Raw genomic sequence first — 17236 nt, 5'->3', positions numbered from 1 at the left:
AGACAGCATTGCTTTTGTCAGGTCCAAGCAGGGACTTGAGACCTCAATACTCAGAGAACAGGGTGAGGCAGAGTCATGACTCAGAAAGGCTTTTCAAGTTAGTACAGTAGGCAGTGAATACCAGCAAGAAAGGTTAGGACAAGATAACACAATAGGAATGTATTTTTCATTGGTTCTCTAGACAACCTGAGAAAAATAGCTGTTGTGTTCCCAGATCCCTACCTGACTAGGGAACTTTCTTTCTTGCAAGCAGTGGACAACCCTCCTCAGAGAACTTAGGTGCAGGTAAAGTAAGCAGAAAATGATCAGTACTTTTCTTCTTTTCCTTGTGATTGTCCCTTCTTTCTTTGCCTGGAATACAGACATGCCATATTCTGGGTGAGGCAACAGGCAACTTAAGTCTAGGGTTTATTTCAGTGAAACAAGCTTGCTAAGGTCCCACAGGCGTTGCTAGAGCCTGAGGTGTTGCTTTGTACCTGTGTATTACCAAGGACTGCCCACCCTCAGTAGCTGCAGGATGCTGGGTTTGGAAATGGGAACGCTGTCTCCCTCATAAGTCATTAAACACCTCCTGTGTCTTCTGTGAAGATCTGGGTGCTGCCTTGGCAGCTCTGCTGGCTGAAATTGCAGCAGAGAGAGGGATGCTGCTCTTTACCCCTTCCTTACTCTTCCTTTGCCTAAAATGATTCCATTGTCTAAATGTACTGAATAAATAGACTTACCACCTCAAGTTATTTGCTTACCTTTATTTTTTGGGAAAAAAAATAATAATAAAAAGCAAATGGTTCAAAGGTTCTATAACCACTGTTGTTATTGCTAGACTTGATTCCTTCTTCCCTAAAATTGAGTAAGGACAAGTTTGCAAAGGCAAAGCACAACACACAGCAGATGTATAATATGATTTCATAAAATTAGAGTATATTCCACTCCAGTATCCTCCTTTCTTTATAGGGTCAGTTTGGAAGATTAGTTTTGCTTCTCAAAAAGCAGAGTTTGAACATTCATTTTCCTAGGTCAAGAGGAACATTTTTTAAGAAACACTTTTTTTAAAAAAATTATTTACTATTTGATCTAAATAAAAAAACGTAATACATTTGTACATTGAAAATAGCAGGCTTCTTCCAGCTTTGTTTTTTGCAGTCCTAAAATACCCAAGCCCAGATACTTTCAGCAGCCTTTGCTCTAAAAGGGATGTGTCTGTGTCACTGTATAGGAAACCTCACAAGATTATGACCTTATGATTGCCTTTATAAGCTCCAGCTTACCTATTTGCCTATAATCTGATTAAAATCTTACTGGAATTGGTATGATTCATCACTTGAATCACATCCATCAAACTTCATAACTCAGATGCAAATGATATAATACTCAAAACTGGAAAATAACTGAGATCTAAAACTCCTTTCTGCACATACTAACTGCAACTATAAAGCAGTTTTTTAGATAAATATTGTATTATTTATGTCTGTGAAATTTAAGATTAAGTAGAGGTCTTTTTGGAGGAGATTTAAGACTACAGATATTCAAAGTGATGTAGATATAGCTGCAGTTTTATATAACTTCGTGTTTGTTATCTCATACTAAATGTATTATAAGTCAGGTGCCCTTGCTGTGATTTTTATTTGACGTGTCTCTCCAAATTGGAAAGTGATTTATCCCTCTCCCACCCTTTTAATTCTAGGAATATGAAATGACAGAAAATAGGCCATACCTTGAAACAGATTTTCTTACAGACAAGGAGTAGTCAGAGGGCACGTTCAACACAAATGTGATCTTGTTGCCTCGCTATCCATTGCATGACTGAGGGTATTGGCTTTAATTACTAAACTTTAATGATATTTTATATAAAGATTGAACTGATAAGATATTTCTTTTTCCTGTTTTTAATTTCATGCTCTCTCCATCCTGTGACATCAGCCCAGTCATCCCATAGTGCCTATTCCAGAAAATGAAGCACTCAGCTCTAAGGAGGTAATCAGTTGACATTAAATGGTTTTAAGCATTTGCATGCTAGCTTTGTCTTGTATTTACGTAGCTTGTGTAGAGTTGATGAGCAAAAATGTGCTGAACTCCCAATCTGCTTTTGTTCAGTGCATGGACTAGAAAAGCATTACTTATTCTTAATGATAAATGAAGAAAAAACCCAAACCAAACCATAGTTGTTTTGCAGACTGTGCAGCTTAAGTGGTTTTGGAGTAATGCTAACATTTACACTTCAGGTTCCTGGTATGTGCTGTAGAGATATTAGCAAGCTGGATTTGTTCAATTATCCAGGTAGACCCATCTAAGTCACACATTCCACAATTTGAGTTCACTGGTATAGCTTCTGTTTTAAACACCAGATATGACAACTACCAGAAGCACTTAGGATGATTAGTTATTGAGAATTTTGTAAAGGACTGTCAAGAAAACATGAGGCTACAAATAGCGCAAGTTTGCCTGGTATCAAAATTCAGTGCCAATGTTATTTGACTTTGAAAAAGGACACAAATCTCAAAGTCTAAATTCACTAGCCAATTCTCTGCTACTTTTATGTATCTACTGTCTAGGACCATAGTAATTACCACTCGAGATGATTCATTCAGTAAGAGCTGAAGCCATCTGTTACACATCAATTTTCTCTTGAGACAGAACATACAAAAATTAAAAAGGTTCTGCTGGCACAGGGAAGTCTTTTTTCTAATAAAGTCATGAGCATGAAACTGAATTATGGCCTCAAAGTTGAAATAAATATATGTAATTTAATTAACTATAATATTTTATACTCTAGGCTTTGGAAAGTAGTAGAACATCTTCAATTAAAGAACATTTTCAGTATTATTTTAGAAATTTACATAAGAAGGCATAACTTATGACCAATAATAGCAGTATGAGTACATTTATGACACAAGAATGAATTTTTTTACTACTGAGACCTCTTTTGATTATAGGTGCATGCTTAAAATTATTTCACAAATTGTTTTTTTTAATGAGTTTAACAGTACAGATAGGAATGATAATGACATTTTTGTAACATAGTTTATTTTTCATTTATTATTTTATAGTTAGGTTTTAGTCTTGCTAAAAGGAGAAAAATGAGCATTTAAATAAATGAAATGGTGTTTGCCAATAGCTGCTACCAAACAAGAATCTTTCTTATTGAAAAATATTGAGGGAGTTTTGAGGTCAAGCACTTTACAAGTTGGAAGCAGAGTTTGCTGGAATTCTGACTTCGTTGACAGTGTGTCAATAAATACTTATGGTCTATCTCAGTTTCTGCTGAAAAATTATTAAAAAAGTAAAATTAAAAAAAAAGGTAGACATCTCACTTGTTGAGTGGATCAATGGATTGCTGCTCTGCACTGGGACTGTATGAGACACAAGACATGAACATGGCCTTCTACACTCCTGTGCATCCCCAGCCTCTCTGTGCAGAGGGTCAGGAACTTTCAGCTGTTTCATATCTCTTTGTGTTTTTCTGAATCTTCATCACAGTCTTCCAGCTTCCTCCCTTTTTGATTGCCTTGGTTCTTTCTGCTTGTGTCTACACCATCAGTCCCCTTTCCTCTGCCTCCCAGGAGCCATTTCTGGGTTCTCTTGAAAGCGGTTGTTATGGTTTCTGCTGTGGATCTATCCAAAGGAAGCCTCAAAGTGCCTTCAAAAAATGAAACAAATACCTTCCTGAGCTTCTCAGATAGGTTGTGTTTCTCCATCTCCTTTGTATAGTTTCTGAAATATTATTGAAGTAAAGGTATTTCATTAGGGGGTGGTGAGAGGAACTTAATAATCCTGAGGATGAATTTGTTGTTGAGATCAAACAGATTCGCACTACATGAGATACACTAAAATGTGTATATGTACACACAAATATATATATATGTGTATTTGTATAAGTGTGTGTATATACATAGATAAATATGCATGTGTGTATATATATATATATAAAAATAAGCAGCCTCTGATGATGCAGCTGATTTTTCTGCATTTGAAAATAAAATGGAGGAAAACAAACAGCCAGATACCCATCTGTCATCCTTCTTCTTTACAATATACACATTGAGGGAGAACTTTGCAGACCTAATGGGAAGAGAGATCTTTTGAAAGACAATTTTTATAAGAAACAAGACACATAATTTAACTCATGTATTACTAAGATCAGTTCATAAACTGAAGCATATCATACTAACATAGTAAAGCCACACATTGACTTCAGTGGTAACAAGATTTCACTGACAGTCATTTGTATGAATTTGTGAGATTGCTAGTTCAAGAAGCTCTTTTTTTTTTTTTCTTTTTTTTTCTTTTTTTTTTTTTCCCCAAGGGGAAACCATTAATATACGCTGCTACACTTCAAACATTTAATAAGAGAAGTTCTTGAAATTTGAAAGTCTATGAGAATGTCGATAAGTTCCAAAGTTCTGTTACACAGTGCTCTTGATCTTTATTTACTTAAGGAGTGTTCCTGGTCAGGGGTTAACATTAGTATTAATCATTGATAGATTCTACATATAAGAAAAAGCACCCATTTTATGAAAGAGTCCTTTTACCCAAATGGCATTATCAGAGCAGAGAGATGTTCTTCCAATTAAAAAAACCTGTCATCATACCCTGGATTAAAACGAAAGTTGCAGAGCTTATGAAATTCCCCCACAAAGCTGCTTGGCAACATGTCTCTCATGTACCCTTCAATACCTTTTCAACTTGAAAGATCAAAGCTTGTCAAAGCAAGAGCAGGGATACGGTAGATATCTAATGAAACTAGAAGGAATTGTATCAGAAGCTGCTCCTAATCAAATGTCAGCTCCTTTGTTCAAACACCTTCTTCCATTTGGTGCTTGGACAGATCCTTCCCAACATCAGGACAGAATTGGGCAAAAGTTTGCATTGCTTCTGTGCTTCCCTTAGAGTTATAAACATGGGCTCTCCACCTGTTGTATTGTGAATGCACTGTTCAATTTTTATTTTCAGTCTTGTACTAAATGATAGCCTTGTCCTCTAGACAGTGGAAAGCTGATATATGCTAGTGTGGCAGAACATTGTCACCAGCTTCATGGTCATCCAGGCTGCAGAACGTGTGCACTACACTGTGACCAAGTCAGCATCTCTTCTGTTCCCACCCCTGGGGTCAGAGAGGTCTTTGCAGCACTGCTGATATGCAGAATATATGGATTACATAACAAATGAGGCAGCAATAGGCAAGTCATAAAGAATGTGGCACAGACTGAGACTAAGCGTAGTAATTAAGGCAGCAAATGATAAGACAAAGAGCAACAGCAATACATATTAAAAAAAGGTCTTGGATGGTGCAAATGAAAAAAATACTTTGATGTCACTTGCCTCCAAAATGAGAACTGTTCTGACGTGACCTGTGATGTTCCAAAATGCTTTGGAAAATTAACAATACCTCTTTGAAGTAATAGCCTCACCACCCTTAATTTATTTTCACTAAGCCAAGGACTGCAGCCTTAGGCTTTCTCCATATCATCATAACAGTTAATTTACCTGAAAATTTAATGACCCAGCAAAAGAACATTAAAAGTAGGAATAACTACTACTTTTGCTAAAGGAGTAAGAATTTCAGGTGTTAGCTGTGACAAATTCTTTAACCTCTTAAATGGATGGACCACTACAAGGGAACAGTAAACTGTAGTCTTCTTATTTTTGTAAATAGAAAGGTAGGTCCAAAAAAAGCACATTTGTAAATTCTCAAATAGAACCCTTAAATATCAGGAAACATACTTTCTATTTACTTTATACTTTAATAATGCTTTAAACTTCTTAAATTTTAATACTTTATATGTACAACAGAAGATTTATACTTGCAGCATGTACTTGGGCAGTACTTTTGGCCAGCTTCAATGATATCTCCTTGCTTACAGTAAAAAGTTTCAGGCTACTGATATGAATGCTACATCACCAGGTTTTAACAAGGAAAAAGTATTTTATGCATTTATAGGATTTTATTTCTAATGTGATTGCTATAAAACTATTACTGTAGATGCATCAATTATGTGGTTAATTTACATTAAAAAGTATGAAAAGGTAGTAATTTACATGTGATGTAGAGAAAGTAGGAAGCATCAGTAATTAATTTAAATTGCCATTTTAATCTAATTGTATTTGGCTTTAAGAAAAAAACTGTTGTATTTTTTCCCCTTTGAATACTATCACCTTAGCATCCTCTGAAATGACACATGGAGCAGAGACTTGGAACTGGTGACTGCTGTCTTTTTAGACCAGTGGTCGAGGCAGTTATTCATCCACTCTGTAGTCCACCCTGCTTCTTGGTCTTGTTAAGGTGGAGTAAAGCAACATCTGTGCCATGTGAATGGAAAATTTGACAACATGCTCTGGCCTCTGAAGTTGTGGCCCAAAAAAGAAGTGGAAACCCAAGGTGATGCTTGTCCATTGAAATTTGCCATGTGCAGTATACTTCCTCAAACATGTAAATGCATGAAAAATGATCCCCAGTGGTCAGCATAGCTCTAAATTAACAGTGCAGAGAATCGATGTTTTTAAAAAAGAGTTGTTTTACGGTTTTCCACCGGTTTGTAGAACAGTGCCTGCTTAACATTCTGCTCCTTTATTCTCCTCTCCACTTTGTTTTCACCTTTTATTTCCCTTTTTTTCTGCAGGTTGCCAATGAAAGAGGTTCAATTTAGCTAGGCTGGTGAGTATGACTATTTTTCTGACTTGAATACAGTCACACTTTGAATATGTAACTACTCTGTTAGTGTCACTTGAACAATTTTTTATAAAAAGATGATAGGATGCTTTAGATATAGTTAAACTATTTAGTGTTTGGATAACAAGCTGGTATGATTGGTGAATAATTTTCTCTTAGTAATTACCTGTGCAGAACAATTCCACATCTTATCATCACAGAATAAAGTCACAATTTAATTAATTTTAAGTGGAATGCAATCAAACAGTTGTGGGAAATTGAAGTGTGGTCTGGAATTCTATTATGAAATAATGTCACTGAAATAAGATGAGCATGATGTTATATTTGAGTGCATAACCACATGTTGCCATTAAAATGAATGTTTTGCTAGAGTTAAACAACACTATATTGCAAACAATGCACTATGCTTTAGAGCAGATATCATGTAGTACTGAAATGTTCCATGCCTTCTTTTGTTTCAGTCTTGATTAAAAAGGTTAATTATGACTAAAAGTTTACTACAGCTTTTATTAAGAGTTTGAGAGTAGGGTCATGGAGAGAAAAAGGAAAGGAACACTTGAAGGAATACTGAGATAAATTGGAGTACACAGGATGGCACAGCCTGATGAAACCTATTCTTAAAATATTTAACCAAAGAATTTCCTCAAACACTAGTGATTAGCAGAATGAGTAACTTCCCAGAAAACTGGGCAAAGACAAATATCATATCTAACAGAGGAGGAAAGGAAAACCTAAATACAGAAAAGTCAGCCCTAGCAGCAGAACAAAGTAATAAAATAAACATTTGTAGGCATCTAGAGAGTAGCGAGGAGATAAAAGGACTTGCACACCAGCACATCAGAAACAAATCCTATGAAGTTGATCTCATTTCCTTCTTTGACAGCAAAACAGATATAGGGGATGTGTCTGATAGAGCGTATCTTCCACACAGTCCCACGTGACATTCATAAGCAAGCAAAGTAGGTACAGACTAAATTAAGTTCACAGGAGGGAGATGTGCAACTGGTGGGAAACTGTACTCTGAGAACAATCACTTACTGCCAAAGTGGGAGAACGTCTCACAAAGGCTTTCTCATTGCTGTCTTCTAGCTCTAGCACTATAAAACATTGCCATTAGTTACTTGCTCAACCACTTGGACAATAAGCTTGCCATGCTTACAGGTAATGGCCAATTGGGAGGACTTGCAAGCAGCTTGGAAGGCAGGATAAGAATTCAAAAAATGTTGCTTACATTAGAGGAATGGCTTGAAATCAATATGATAAAATTCACTGAAGACAAATACAAAGAAATACAAAAAGCACAGACAGAAAAGGAATGACAGTAATACTGCAGCAGAGAACCTTGGGATTACATAGGACCAGAAACTGAATCTGACTCAAGGGGGCGATTTTCTTATAAAATTGCCATTCCAGGAAGGTGTGGAAGGAAGTGCTTATAATATGATGGAGGTAATTACTCATGTCTCTTCAGTATCAGTGAAGAATCAGTTGCATGGCATGTGGGAAACAAATGGAAGATTAAGAAAATATATAAAGGTTTCAGTGTCTTCACACAGAATAGAAATAAGAGCAGAGCAGAGGCACAGCAGTTTGTATCTCTTCATAATGGGCTGTTATAAAAGGATATTAGTCACTTCTCCATCCCTCCTCAGAGTAGGAGAAAAAGAAATGGGCCTAAATTTCAGGGAGAGAGATTCAATATAGGATTTGGACAGGAGCAACTGTGTGGGAATTTGAGTGCTAAAACAGTTTATCTCAGGCTGCTGCAAGGACAGACAAGCATCTCACAAGGTAGGTTTGATCTGCCAGCTGTCATCTTTTCCCACAGCTGTTGTACAAATGAGGTGGCTGAATATATTTTTAGGGCTTTTTTTCTGTGAAACCGTGAGTTACATTTGTTAGCCAGATCACCAGGTTGTACAAATTAGGAAAACTAAATTACTTCAGTGATTGTCACACAGTTTACTAATCTGTATTTTTGATTCTTTGTGTTAATGAGAAAACTCTTCTTTTGCAGCCCCAAATTAGGATCAAGAGCTAAAACCATAGAGCATTTTGAGGCCTGTTTCTACACTGAGGAGGAATCCAGGGCACAAATTATATTTAAAGCACCATTTAAACAAACAAATAAATAATAAAATGCTTCCAGTATGCTAATTGCAAAGCAGTAATAATAATCAAATATTATTTTAAGATATAATCTTATGTACTAGCATAATTAACCCCAGAGATACACACATGAATGTGCCATAATGAAATATCATTTCTTGAAGTGCTTGCTGGTTTAAGATATGCCCAATGTAACACAGCACAATTTCCTTAAAAATAATATAAATGTTGACATTAAATAAAGCTGTATTTTTGTTGCAAAGTGCTTGTTGTGATTCTTATCTTTACTCCTGTAAGTCTAGCTCTATGTATTTTAAATAGCTGAGAACAAATACCAGCATCCTCAGGAAGGGAATGCTCCTATGCTCTTGACCTTGGTCACATTTTGCCACCACACAGACACTTAAGTTTTGTTAAATACTCCAGGAATTACTAATCTTTGTGTCAGCACCCACAGCAATCAGCTTGCACAGTGATACTTCTCTACCATGCAATATTTACAGCTCTTTTGGGAAGGCAGCATGACCAGCTACACTCCTGGAGCCCATGGAAGAATCACCACTTTCCTCTTAAATTTATGCTGCTGTTTTTTAATCCGTGCTGCTCCCACGCAATGTTACCTGAGCCTGGATCTTGAACAATTTGCTTCCAAAATACATTATAAAAGTCTAAGGAAGCTGATTGTCTAAGCTTGCATGAGTGAGCTGACTTCTCCCTGATCTCTTCATTCTCTGAACCGCAAATCCCCCAACAGGTACATATGTATTGCATTTGCCCTGTCCTGGTGTGCAGAACCATATTACCTCCTGCCACATTGATATTAGGATTAATATTTTAATGAGAATTGTTGCTGCTTTCATTAGAATTAATGACATGAATTAATTCATAAAATATTAACATCAGTTAAAACATTACAATAAAAAAGTCTAAATGGCATAGATCTTAGGCCTCTCATCCTCTTGCACGATTTTTGACCTGATGTAGTTTCAGTCCAGCCTGCATTAAAACTGTTGAACTCTGGAACTGTGAAAACAGAAGGTCAGCCATCAGTCAGTCAGTCTCTCTCTATGTGTAAAATACACTTTTTCCCCCTGATACTGGAGCACACACATCCTTCAGAATGTCATTAACAGATTGATAGACATATAAGTTTGCTTGTTTTTCTTAATAGCTTCTTTTCTCAATGAAAAAAATATTAGAAGTGTGTACATCTTGTGGACAGCATAACCATTAACCAGATGGTTAAAAAAATTGAGAAAAGCATTTCTGGGATTTCAAGAGGGAGTTCCTGGGGACAGAAATCAACACATATAGGTAAATATAACAAAAATGTATTAAAAACTTAAAAAAAAATAGCTATAAATTAATACATACAAGCACATATCTAATAATAAATATTGTACAAGATGTAATAGGTTTACCCACCAAGGACCTAATAATATTTCTTTTTTTCAGTAGAGCACTGAAGTAGGCAAAATTCGTGTTTAGAACCAGTGTGATCTGTGTGATCTTCAGAAGTCTCAGTAAGATTTCCTGCCCATTGTTTCAAAGCATTTTCTTCCTTCTGAATTTGTTCCAAACGTAGCTTTCTTCTCCTCTTGAATTCTGTGTTTGCAAAGCCCAAACCCCATCTAGCATGTCTAGCCAATGGAATTATTCACATGGTATAGTTTAGGTTTAAATTAGCCCAGGCAATAGACTGAAGGCAATAGGTGGAAGGAACACAAGCAAGAAGGGGAAATATTGGAATTAAAGGAAGTGCAAAAGAGGAATCCTTTTGTTGAGTTCTGGGTTTGTGGGTTTGTTGCATACCTTAAAAACCAGTTTCTCTATCTGTTCAAACAGCTTCAGTCTATGAATGAAAAATGAGAGTATATTGGCAAGTACATTCTAGGAAGTCTATCCTGAGAAACCAATGGAAAAAAAAATAAAGAGAAAAAATCCTTTAAGGAGAGATTATAAAGAGCAGAAGTCAGCATGAAAAATAGATTGCTTTTTCAGTAGTACTCTAAAATTAATGGATAATGCTTATTCGATAGTACAATATATTTAGTCCAAGTTCTGATGTATTTACCCTGCTTTTATTCATTTCTTTTTCTGGTAAAACACACATTCCCATCAGGATCACAATGACTGCCTATGCTTAGTGAGGGTTTATAGTCCCCTTTTTTCCCTCAGCCTCTCTCACAGTCTGACACACAGACTGTTCACAACACCCTACAGTGTTGTGGTGTTTCTATTGTTGCCGTGAGGTACAATTTAAGCTGGAAAAAATAAATAATAATAATAATAAAAAATCCTGGCACAAGGTAGCAGTACTGCAGCTCTCCCTCTGAGTCTGGGTGCAAGGTTTGACCCTTGTTCACTTATGGTAGCCAGGGGCAGGGAAGAACCCCATCTTCTGATGGGGTGGGCTCTGCTGTCCATCTAGAAGTGACCTCCTGCACCCAGAGCCTTGATGGCCACGGCTGTTGCCTGTGTTCTGAAGGTGATTAGAAATAAGACTTTTATGATGACAAATAGGTTCATTCAGAAAAATCAGGGAGACTTTTGAAAGAAAGGCTGTGCAATAATCCTGCTCCAGCCTTGAAGAGATTTTTAGACACTCTAAACTGTTTCTTACTTGTTACTCTACCAAGGGTTCAGTGATATCAATATTTGAATTCCTGCCAAATGTGTGGTGATTTTTGAAGCTCCAGAGTAGACATCAGGTAGTGCTGAAACAGGTAGAAGTCTGATATTTTTGTACCTAACTGTGCAAACTAGAAATAGAACTAGAACCCCAAATCAAAAGCTTAGCTGTTATGTTTGGAGTAGGTTAATCTTCAATAGAGAAAAAGGTTCATGTTTAACTGTTTCTAAACAGTTACAGGTAAGTCAACTCATGCTTTCATACAGTGAACAAAGCCATACTTTTGCTTACAGAGGAAACTACTGAAATAAAACTATTTACTTAACTACAATAGCATAGATTTGTGGGTTTTGAGCATATGCCAACAGTTGAGAAAAATAGATTTTATCAAGATTCAACAGTTTCTTACATCACAAACCAAAGCTGTTTAGAAGCACAAATTACATTTTCACTTTACTTTAAAAAAAATCTCATTCCTGTGTAAACTACCTAATGAAATTTGCCAGCAATTCCCTAGCCTCTGGTTTATCATCAGTAAGTCTTTAAAACTGCAAATTAAAAAACCTATTAAAAAAAACCCTAAACAAACGAAACCAGAAGCCTGTAACTTAAAACATAGATATGCTTGTTCACTTAATCTGACTGGCTGGTAGCATCACATATGGCAGCTTTTTTATCTTTCCTGTGCTCCAGAGCAAAGAGATAACTTTGTAAAAATATTTCCAAATATCTTTAATAACAAAGATTTGTATTTTGCTGATGTCAGTGCAGATCAGGAGTTATTCTCGTAGAACTGATGGAGCTACATAGACATAAAAACCAGAATTATCATTTCTAATGAGCACATTACTTGGATTTCCATGAACATGTCTTTTCTCTCTCTCTTTTTTTTTCATATTATATCTGATCCATTATAGCAGTCAGTGACAGAATTAATGATGTCCAGCTTTTGCCTAGATTTTTGTTTTGTGAACAAAACTTAATAAAAAAAACCCCCACAGAACAAATGTGAAGGCTAAGGTTTATGTTCTATTATGTGATGTGCAGTGATAGCATGTTGCTGACCTTGGCCTTTCTATTAACTCCCACACAGACAACTGCTTGCAACAGAGCAAAATAAAAGTTGCATAGTCTGATGCGATTTTCCCTCATCCACAGCTCTTTAGCTGTGGTGGGGACAGTGTGGGAGGCAGATCCAATAAAAGCACTGCTGGCAGGAAATTATATTAAAGCCTTGAACATTTGGATTGCTAGCCTGTATATATAAACATACACACACATACACATTCCTTCTTAATGTCTCTGCCGTTCATGGCAATGCATCCAAACCAGCTGTGCTGCCAGCTGTGCTTTCAAAGGGAGCTGCCCTTTGATGCTATGATTTCCCACAGCACTGAACAGCCCAGCTGAAGTCACAAAGTGAGAAATCTCCTTAATTCCCTAGAAAACAATGTACCATCAACTTCTCCAGGTTCCTCTCATTTACTGCAAAATGGAGACAGAAGGATGACTGGTTTCTACCTCTGCTTGTTGGGCTTTGGAGACTTCAATTGTCTTGAAACAGTTCAGATTTGAAACTGATTTTTTTTTGCAGTTCAGCCGTATGTATTATCTCTGCTAGGAACTTCAAAGTTCTTTGCTACTTTCTTCTTAATCTTTTGAGTTACAGCAACAGTACCATGCATATTTATTTAGGTCTGCTGTTCAAAAAACTGGAGATTATAGATCCATTAATAAAGGCTGCTAATTTATCTTCTGATATCTGCTCTGGTTTTCCTTGTGGTGTTATTAGTAGAGCCATTTCTTTTTTAAATAGGAATGAGCACTCATCAGTGGGTTTTTATTACACTGTTTACAATGATTGCCAAGTTCATTTTAACTAAAGAAATGCAAACATTAAAAGTTTATCTTTCAGTAGTAGTTTATACTGAATATCACCTAACTTTTTGGATTTTGCACACAGTAAAATAGTGCAAAATGAAACATATAAAGCTAAGCTGCATCACTGGAAGCAAGATTGAAGTGGAGATGCAGAATAAGTTTGCTACAGTCATATAGCCTTGTATATCAGAAAGGAAAATGTCGAAGTGCAGTCTAACTGTTACATAATTTCCAATCATACAATGAATGTATTATTTACAGATAAATAAAGCCCAAAAGAAAGAGAGCTTCCTTTGATACCCTGTAGTCATTCTTCCCATTGTTTTGATTTTAGAAGTTAAAAGTATAAACCTAAAATATTGGACCATGTATATTCCAAAATATTTACTGTGTACTTTCTCACTTGTGAAAGAGTGCACCCTATGTTTCATAACAATGAATATGGTTGTGGCTCTGTTTCCAGTATCTCTGTATATAAATCGGTTAAATAGATAACATGAATCAGGCAAATAAATCAGTTTACAACGTCTGACTAATAATTAACACATGCAGAGTCTTCCTAGAAATCCATAGTCTGCAGCTTTCTGTTCAGATTTCTTTCTGAATGCTAACTGAAAGTATTACATCTACAGTAAATGAACATTTATTGAGGAAGTGAAGCACAGAGAGCCTCAAAAAAGGCTGCTAGAAGCAGAAGAATGTGGCCCAAAAGTCATATATTGCTCCTATACTGCATTGCAAGTGAAGTTTGGATAACAAAGCAGCTTGATTCTAGAAGAAACGTCCCCCAAGGACTATCCTCTGTTGAAGATGGTGGTTCAGCAAAGTGGAGCAGGCTAAAAAGGAGTCTATATCAGGGAAGGTCCTGCAAGGTACGAGGCTGCTGCACAGGAAGAAATGATGAGTGCAGCTTTAATATTGTCTCCAGAGCAGCTGTATGTTACTGTGACCAGTTCTGTGCCTCAGAATTTCCTGGCCCTGTAGACTGTTGTGCTGACTACTGGGATGTCTGTGACCACCGTGTTGTGCCCACCAGGTCAGATGAGCCTTGGCCACCTCCAACATCAGGTAGGTATAGAGAAAATGCTCAGCTGTCATGAGTGCATTAGGATAAAAATATCCTTGAAAGTAAAATTGCTGAGTAGTCTTTAGAGTGTATATATCCTCAAAATGTCACTAAAGACACAATGCACAAAGATAGTGAGTATGAAACTAGAGTAAGAACTATGCTTCCTGTTATTTCTTGGTCTCTAGGGGCATATTTTAACATTGGTTAGACCATATCTCTGTTGATCAGAACCTCTGTTTTACCTGAAATTTCTCAAAATAACCTCATTGGGTCAAAATTAGTGTCATCTCAACAATTTCATGAGAGCATTACAGATTAACATGAGATGAACAACAAGCTCTTTTTGTATTTATCAGTATAAATAAATCATCAAGAAAACAGAGAGGTACCCTGAATGATATCACTTTGAATTATTCTGCAATGGTTTTTATTCAGCATAGTTTTTCTGTGGGACACTCTTTTTCCTGTGACATCTCAGGTGCAAGAGTAGGTGAAAGGAGGTGGTTAGAACAAGGAATTCTGGCATCTTTTATTTTCTTACTAGTTAGGTTGTAGTGGAAATCTTTCCAGGACTACTGTAAACTCAGTGTATTTATTTATTTATTTTAAACTAGAGATTGCCAAGAAACTATCTACAAACATCTGGTCCTCCCTTGGTTCCAGCACAGGCCAAATCTGTGCTCAGGAGAAAAGTTTAGAATTGTGGATTTTAATACTATGTATCTTGCTACAATTAGCAGACCAAATCTAGCTGAAAAATGTGGACGCTGTACCAAAGTTTCAAAAGCCTAAAATCAACAGAAATACTAGTATGACTTTTTAAAATTAACTGTTTCTTACCAATAACCCTGCTGCTTGCATTCCAGCACTCACACCACAAGCTCTTCAGGAGGCTGTGATCTTAAGCCAGGATGTAGCCAAAATCTGATAAGTGAGGATGACAGAAATGCTGTAAACCAAATCTGAATTTCCAAAGCATTTCTAAGCATCTAAAAGCCCGTTCTATGATTTATGTAGATAAAGACATTTGTTTCATGTTTAGTTGCTGCAGTGGTGTATGCTGTTTCCAACAGACCAGGTTGCTGTTGTCATAAGCTCTACATGAACACTTACCAGCGTTTCTGCTCCAGAGCTGACAGCCTGCAGGTCTAGTTTGGCAAACATTCCTGGAAATGAATCACTACAAAACCTGTGGCACTTTGCCAAGTGGGCCTGCCATAGGGCTACCTCAAAAAGATAAATGTGTAACAGGAAGTTTAGATAAGGGAATAGGTGAGGGCTAATATTTTGCTACCTTTCTTAACCCAATTTTTTGCACGTGTTCACTGTTTTGTAACTCCTGGACTGTTCATACCTGCCAGAGGTAACAATTACGTGTATTCTATTCAAGCACCTGTCTTTGTCCTTTAGGTGAGCTTATATCTATATTTTTTAATATCTCACAAGAACCTGTTTTTCTGATCCTTGAAGTGCTTCCCTGATGGGAAATCTACAGCTTTAAAAAAATCTGTTTATTGGGTATTTGGTGTGTAAGTAATTTAAAGAGTAAAAGGAGAACAATAAAATGGCCATAATATAGCAGGAAAAAATGCCAAACCTGAAGGAACTTTTGAGAACTGGAATGTCTAAGGAACAGGAAAGAGCCAGTCTAATTAGAAGAAAGAAATGGAAAAAAAAAAAAGGACTGAATGCCTGAAGATTAAGCAAATTATGAAGCATTTTTAACAGTGACAGAATTTTATTAGCTGACTTTTAGTGACTGAGACTACACTTCTGCCTTTGACTAAGAATCATTCAAGTACTAGAAGACCACATACACCAAAGTACTTTTCATCTGCAAGATTTTGATCTTTTGGTTGCCTGTGGTTTTGCTCTCAGTGCTTCCTGAGTCATGTATCTTTAAATAACTGAAGTGTTTTACATGGGCCGGAATGAACAGCAGTAAAATTGCTTAGAGTTTTATTTCTGGATTCTTGACTTGTCACTGACGTGGTGCATGGCAGCAGTAACTTCTGCTGTGACTTCTTCCATGAGTGTGCAACATGCTGAGGGCCCGTCTCAGTTTAACTATGGGGAACTGCTTTGACTTTGCCTTTATGAGCCCTGCATTCTGTGTTTTTTGATGGCTTCCTTATGTAGTTTCAGAAGAAACTGCACGTTCCTGCCTTAGATACCGAATAGAAGTCCTGATTTTTAAAATTATTATTATTTTAATTTTTGTTTTTAAAAGAAAAGTTAGAGTTTTATTTCTTGACAAGATTTATTCTTTAACTTTTTGTTTCAATTACTCTGATTATACAAAAAACCCCATCAGAGTCAACACACTGGATCTCCCCCTGATGGTGGTATAAAAGTGAAATCCAGAGAGTTTGCTAGTTGGTTTTGCACTACACAGTCAGTATCTGGCTTACAAGTGAATAAACCTGGAAGTATTTCACTGGCAGAAGTACTTACATCAATACTGGGGTCAGTAAGAGCTGTAAAGTTACAGGAGCTCTGGACCGAGAGGTAAGTCTTCGTTTATCAAATCCTCTTCTTTCCAATCATGATTTTTACATAATACAATCCCATTCATAATGTCATTAAGCTGCATCTTCAAATTAATTAATTTCCCACTTAGTATGTTAATATTCCAACTTAATGTACTCACAGCTAGACAATCCTGCTGTGTTCTTATGCAAAAAGTGTATTTTAGCTTAAATATCTCTGCTCTCTGCCACCGATGTCTCAGACAGCATTCCTGGTCCTCTAAATCTTAATTTGGCTAGAGAAAAAAAATTATATGGTTTTAATCTTCAACTCCCTAAGCATATATTATTAGAAAGCTGCTTCTGTACTTGTCCAGGGGGGCATTTTTTCTTGGGCATGTGCAGTGAGACCT

General features: G+C 36.6%; 2 protein-coding genes and 1 long non-coding RNA gene across 8 annotated transcripts in view; 2 read left to right on the top strand and 1 right to left on the bottom strand.

Annotated features, from left to right (window-relative positions):
- The window catches only part of MLIP (muscular LMNA interacting protein), a 104399-nt gene extending 95603 nt beyond the window's left edge, over nt 1-8796 (top strand). For all 4 annotated transcript variants that reach the window (XM_051613577.1, XM_051613576.1, XM_051613578.1 and 1 more), the window contains 3 exons: nt 1918-1971; nt 6615-6649; nt 8682-8796. In XM_051613577.1, the coding sequence (XP_051469537.1) occupies nt 1918-1971; nt 6615-6641 (81 nt within the window). In that variant the 3' untranslated portion in view covers nt 6642-6649; nt 8682-8796. The remainder of the gene's footprint in view (nt 1-1917; nt 1972-6614; nt 6650-8681) is intronic.
- Nucleotides 732-15513, bottom strand: LOC127382242 (uncharacterized). 2 transcript variants are annotated; one of them, XR_007888908.1, is made up of 3 exons: nt 15469-15513; nt 15196-15279; nt 732-3708 (listed from the first exon to the last, which is right to left on the bottom strand). It is a non-coding gene; the product is annotated as an uncharacterized LOC127382242 (long non-coding RNA). The 2 variants fall into 2 exon arrangements; XR_007888909.1 differs by having other exon boundaries at nt 732-3634.
- The window catches only part of TINAG (tubulointerstitial nephritis antigen), a 41783-nt gene continuing 38410 nt past the window's right edge, over nt 13864-17236 (top strand). The window contains exon 1 of one of the 2 annotated variants that reach the window (XM_051613580.1): nt 13864-14354. In XM_051613580.1, coding sequence (XP_051469540.1) covers nt 13985-14354 — 370 coding nt within the window. In that variant the 5' untranslated portion in view covers nt 13864-13984. The remainder of the gene's footprint in view (nt 14355-17236) is intronic. The other variant, XM_051613579.1, reaches the window with a different exon arrangement.

Source organism: Apus apus, chromosome 3 (assembly GCF_020740795.1).
Source record: "Apus apus isolate bApuApu2 chromosome 3, bApuApu2.pri.cur, whole genome shotgun sequence".
Classification (NCBI taxonomy): Eukaryota; Metazoa; Chordata; class Aves; order Apodiformes; family Apodidae; genus Apus; species Apus apus.
The sequence above is the reverse complement of the archived record's forward strand: the minus strand, read 5'-3'. Positions and strand labels throughout refer to the sequence as shown.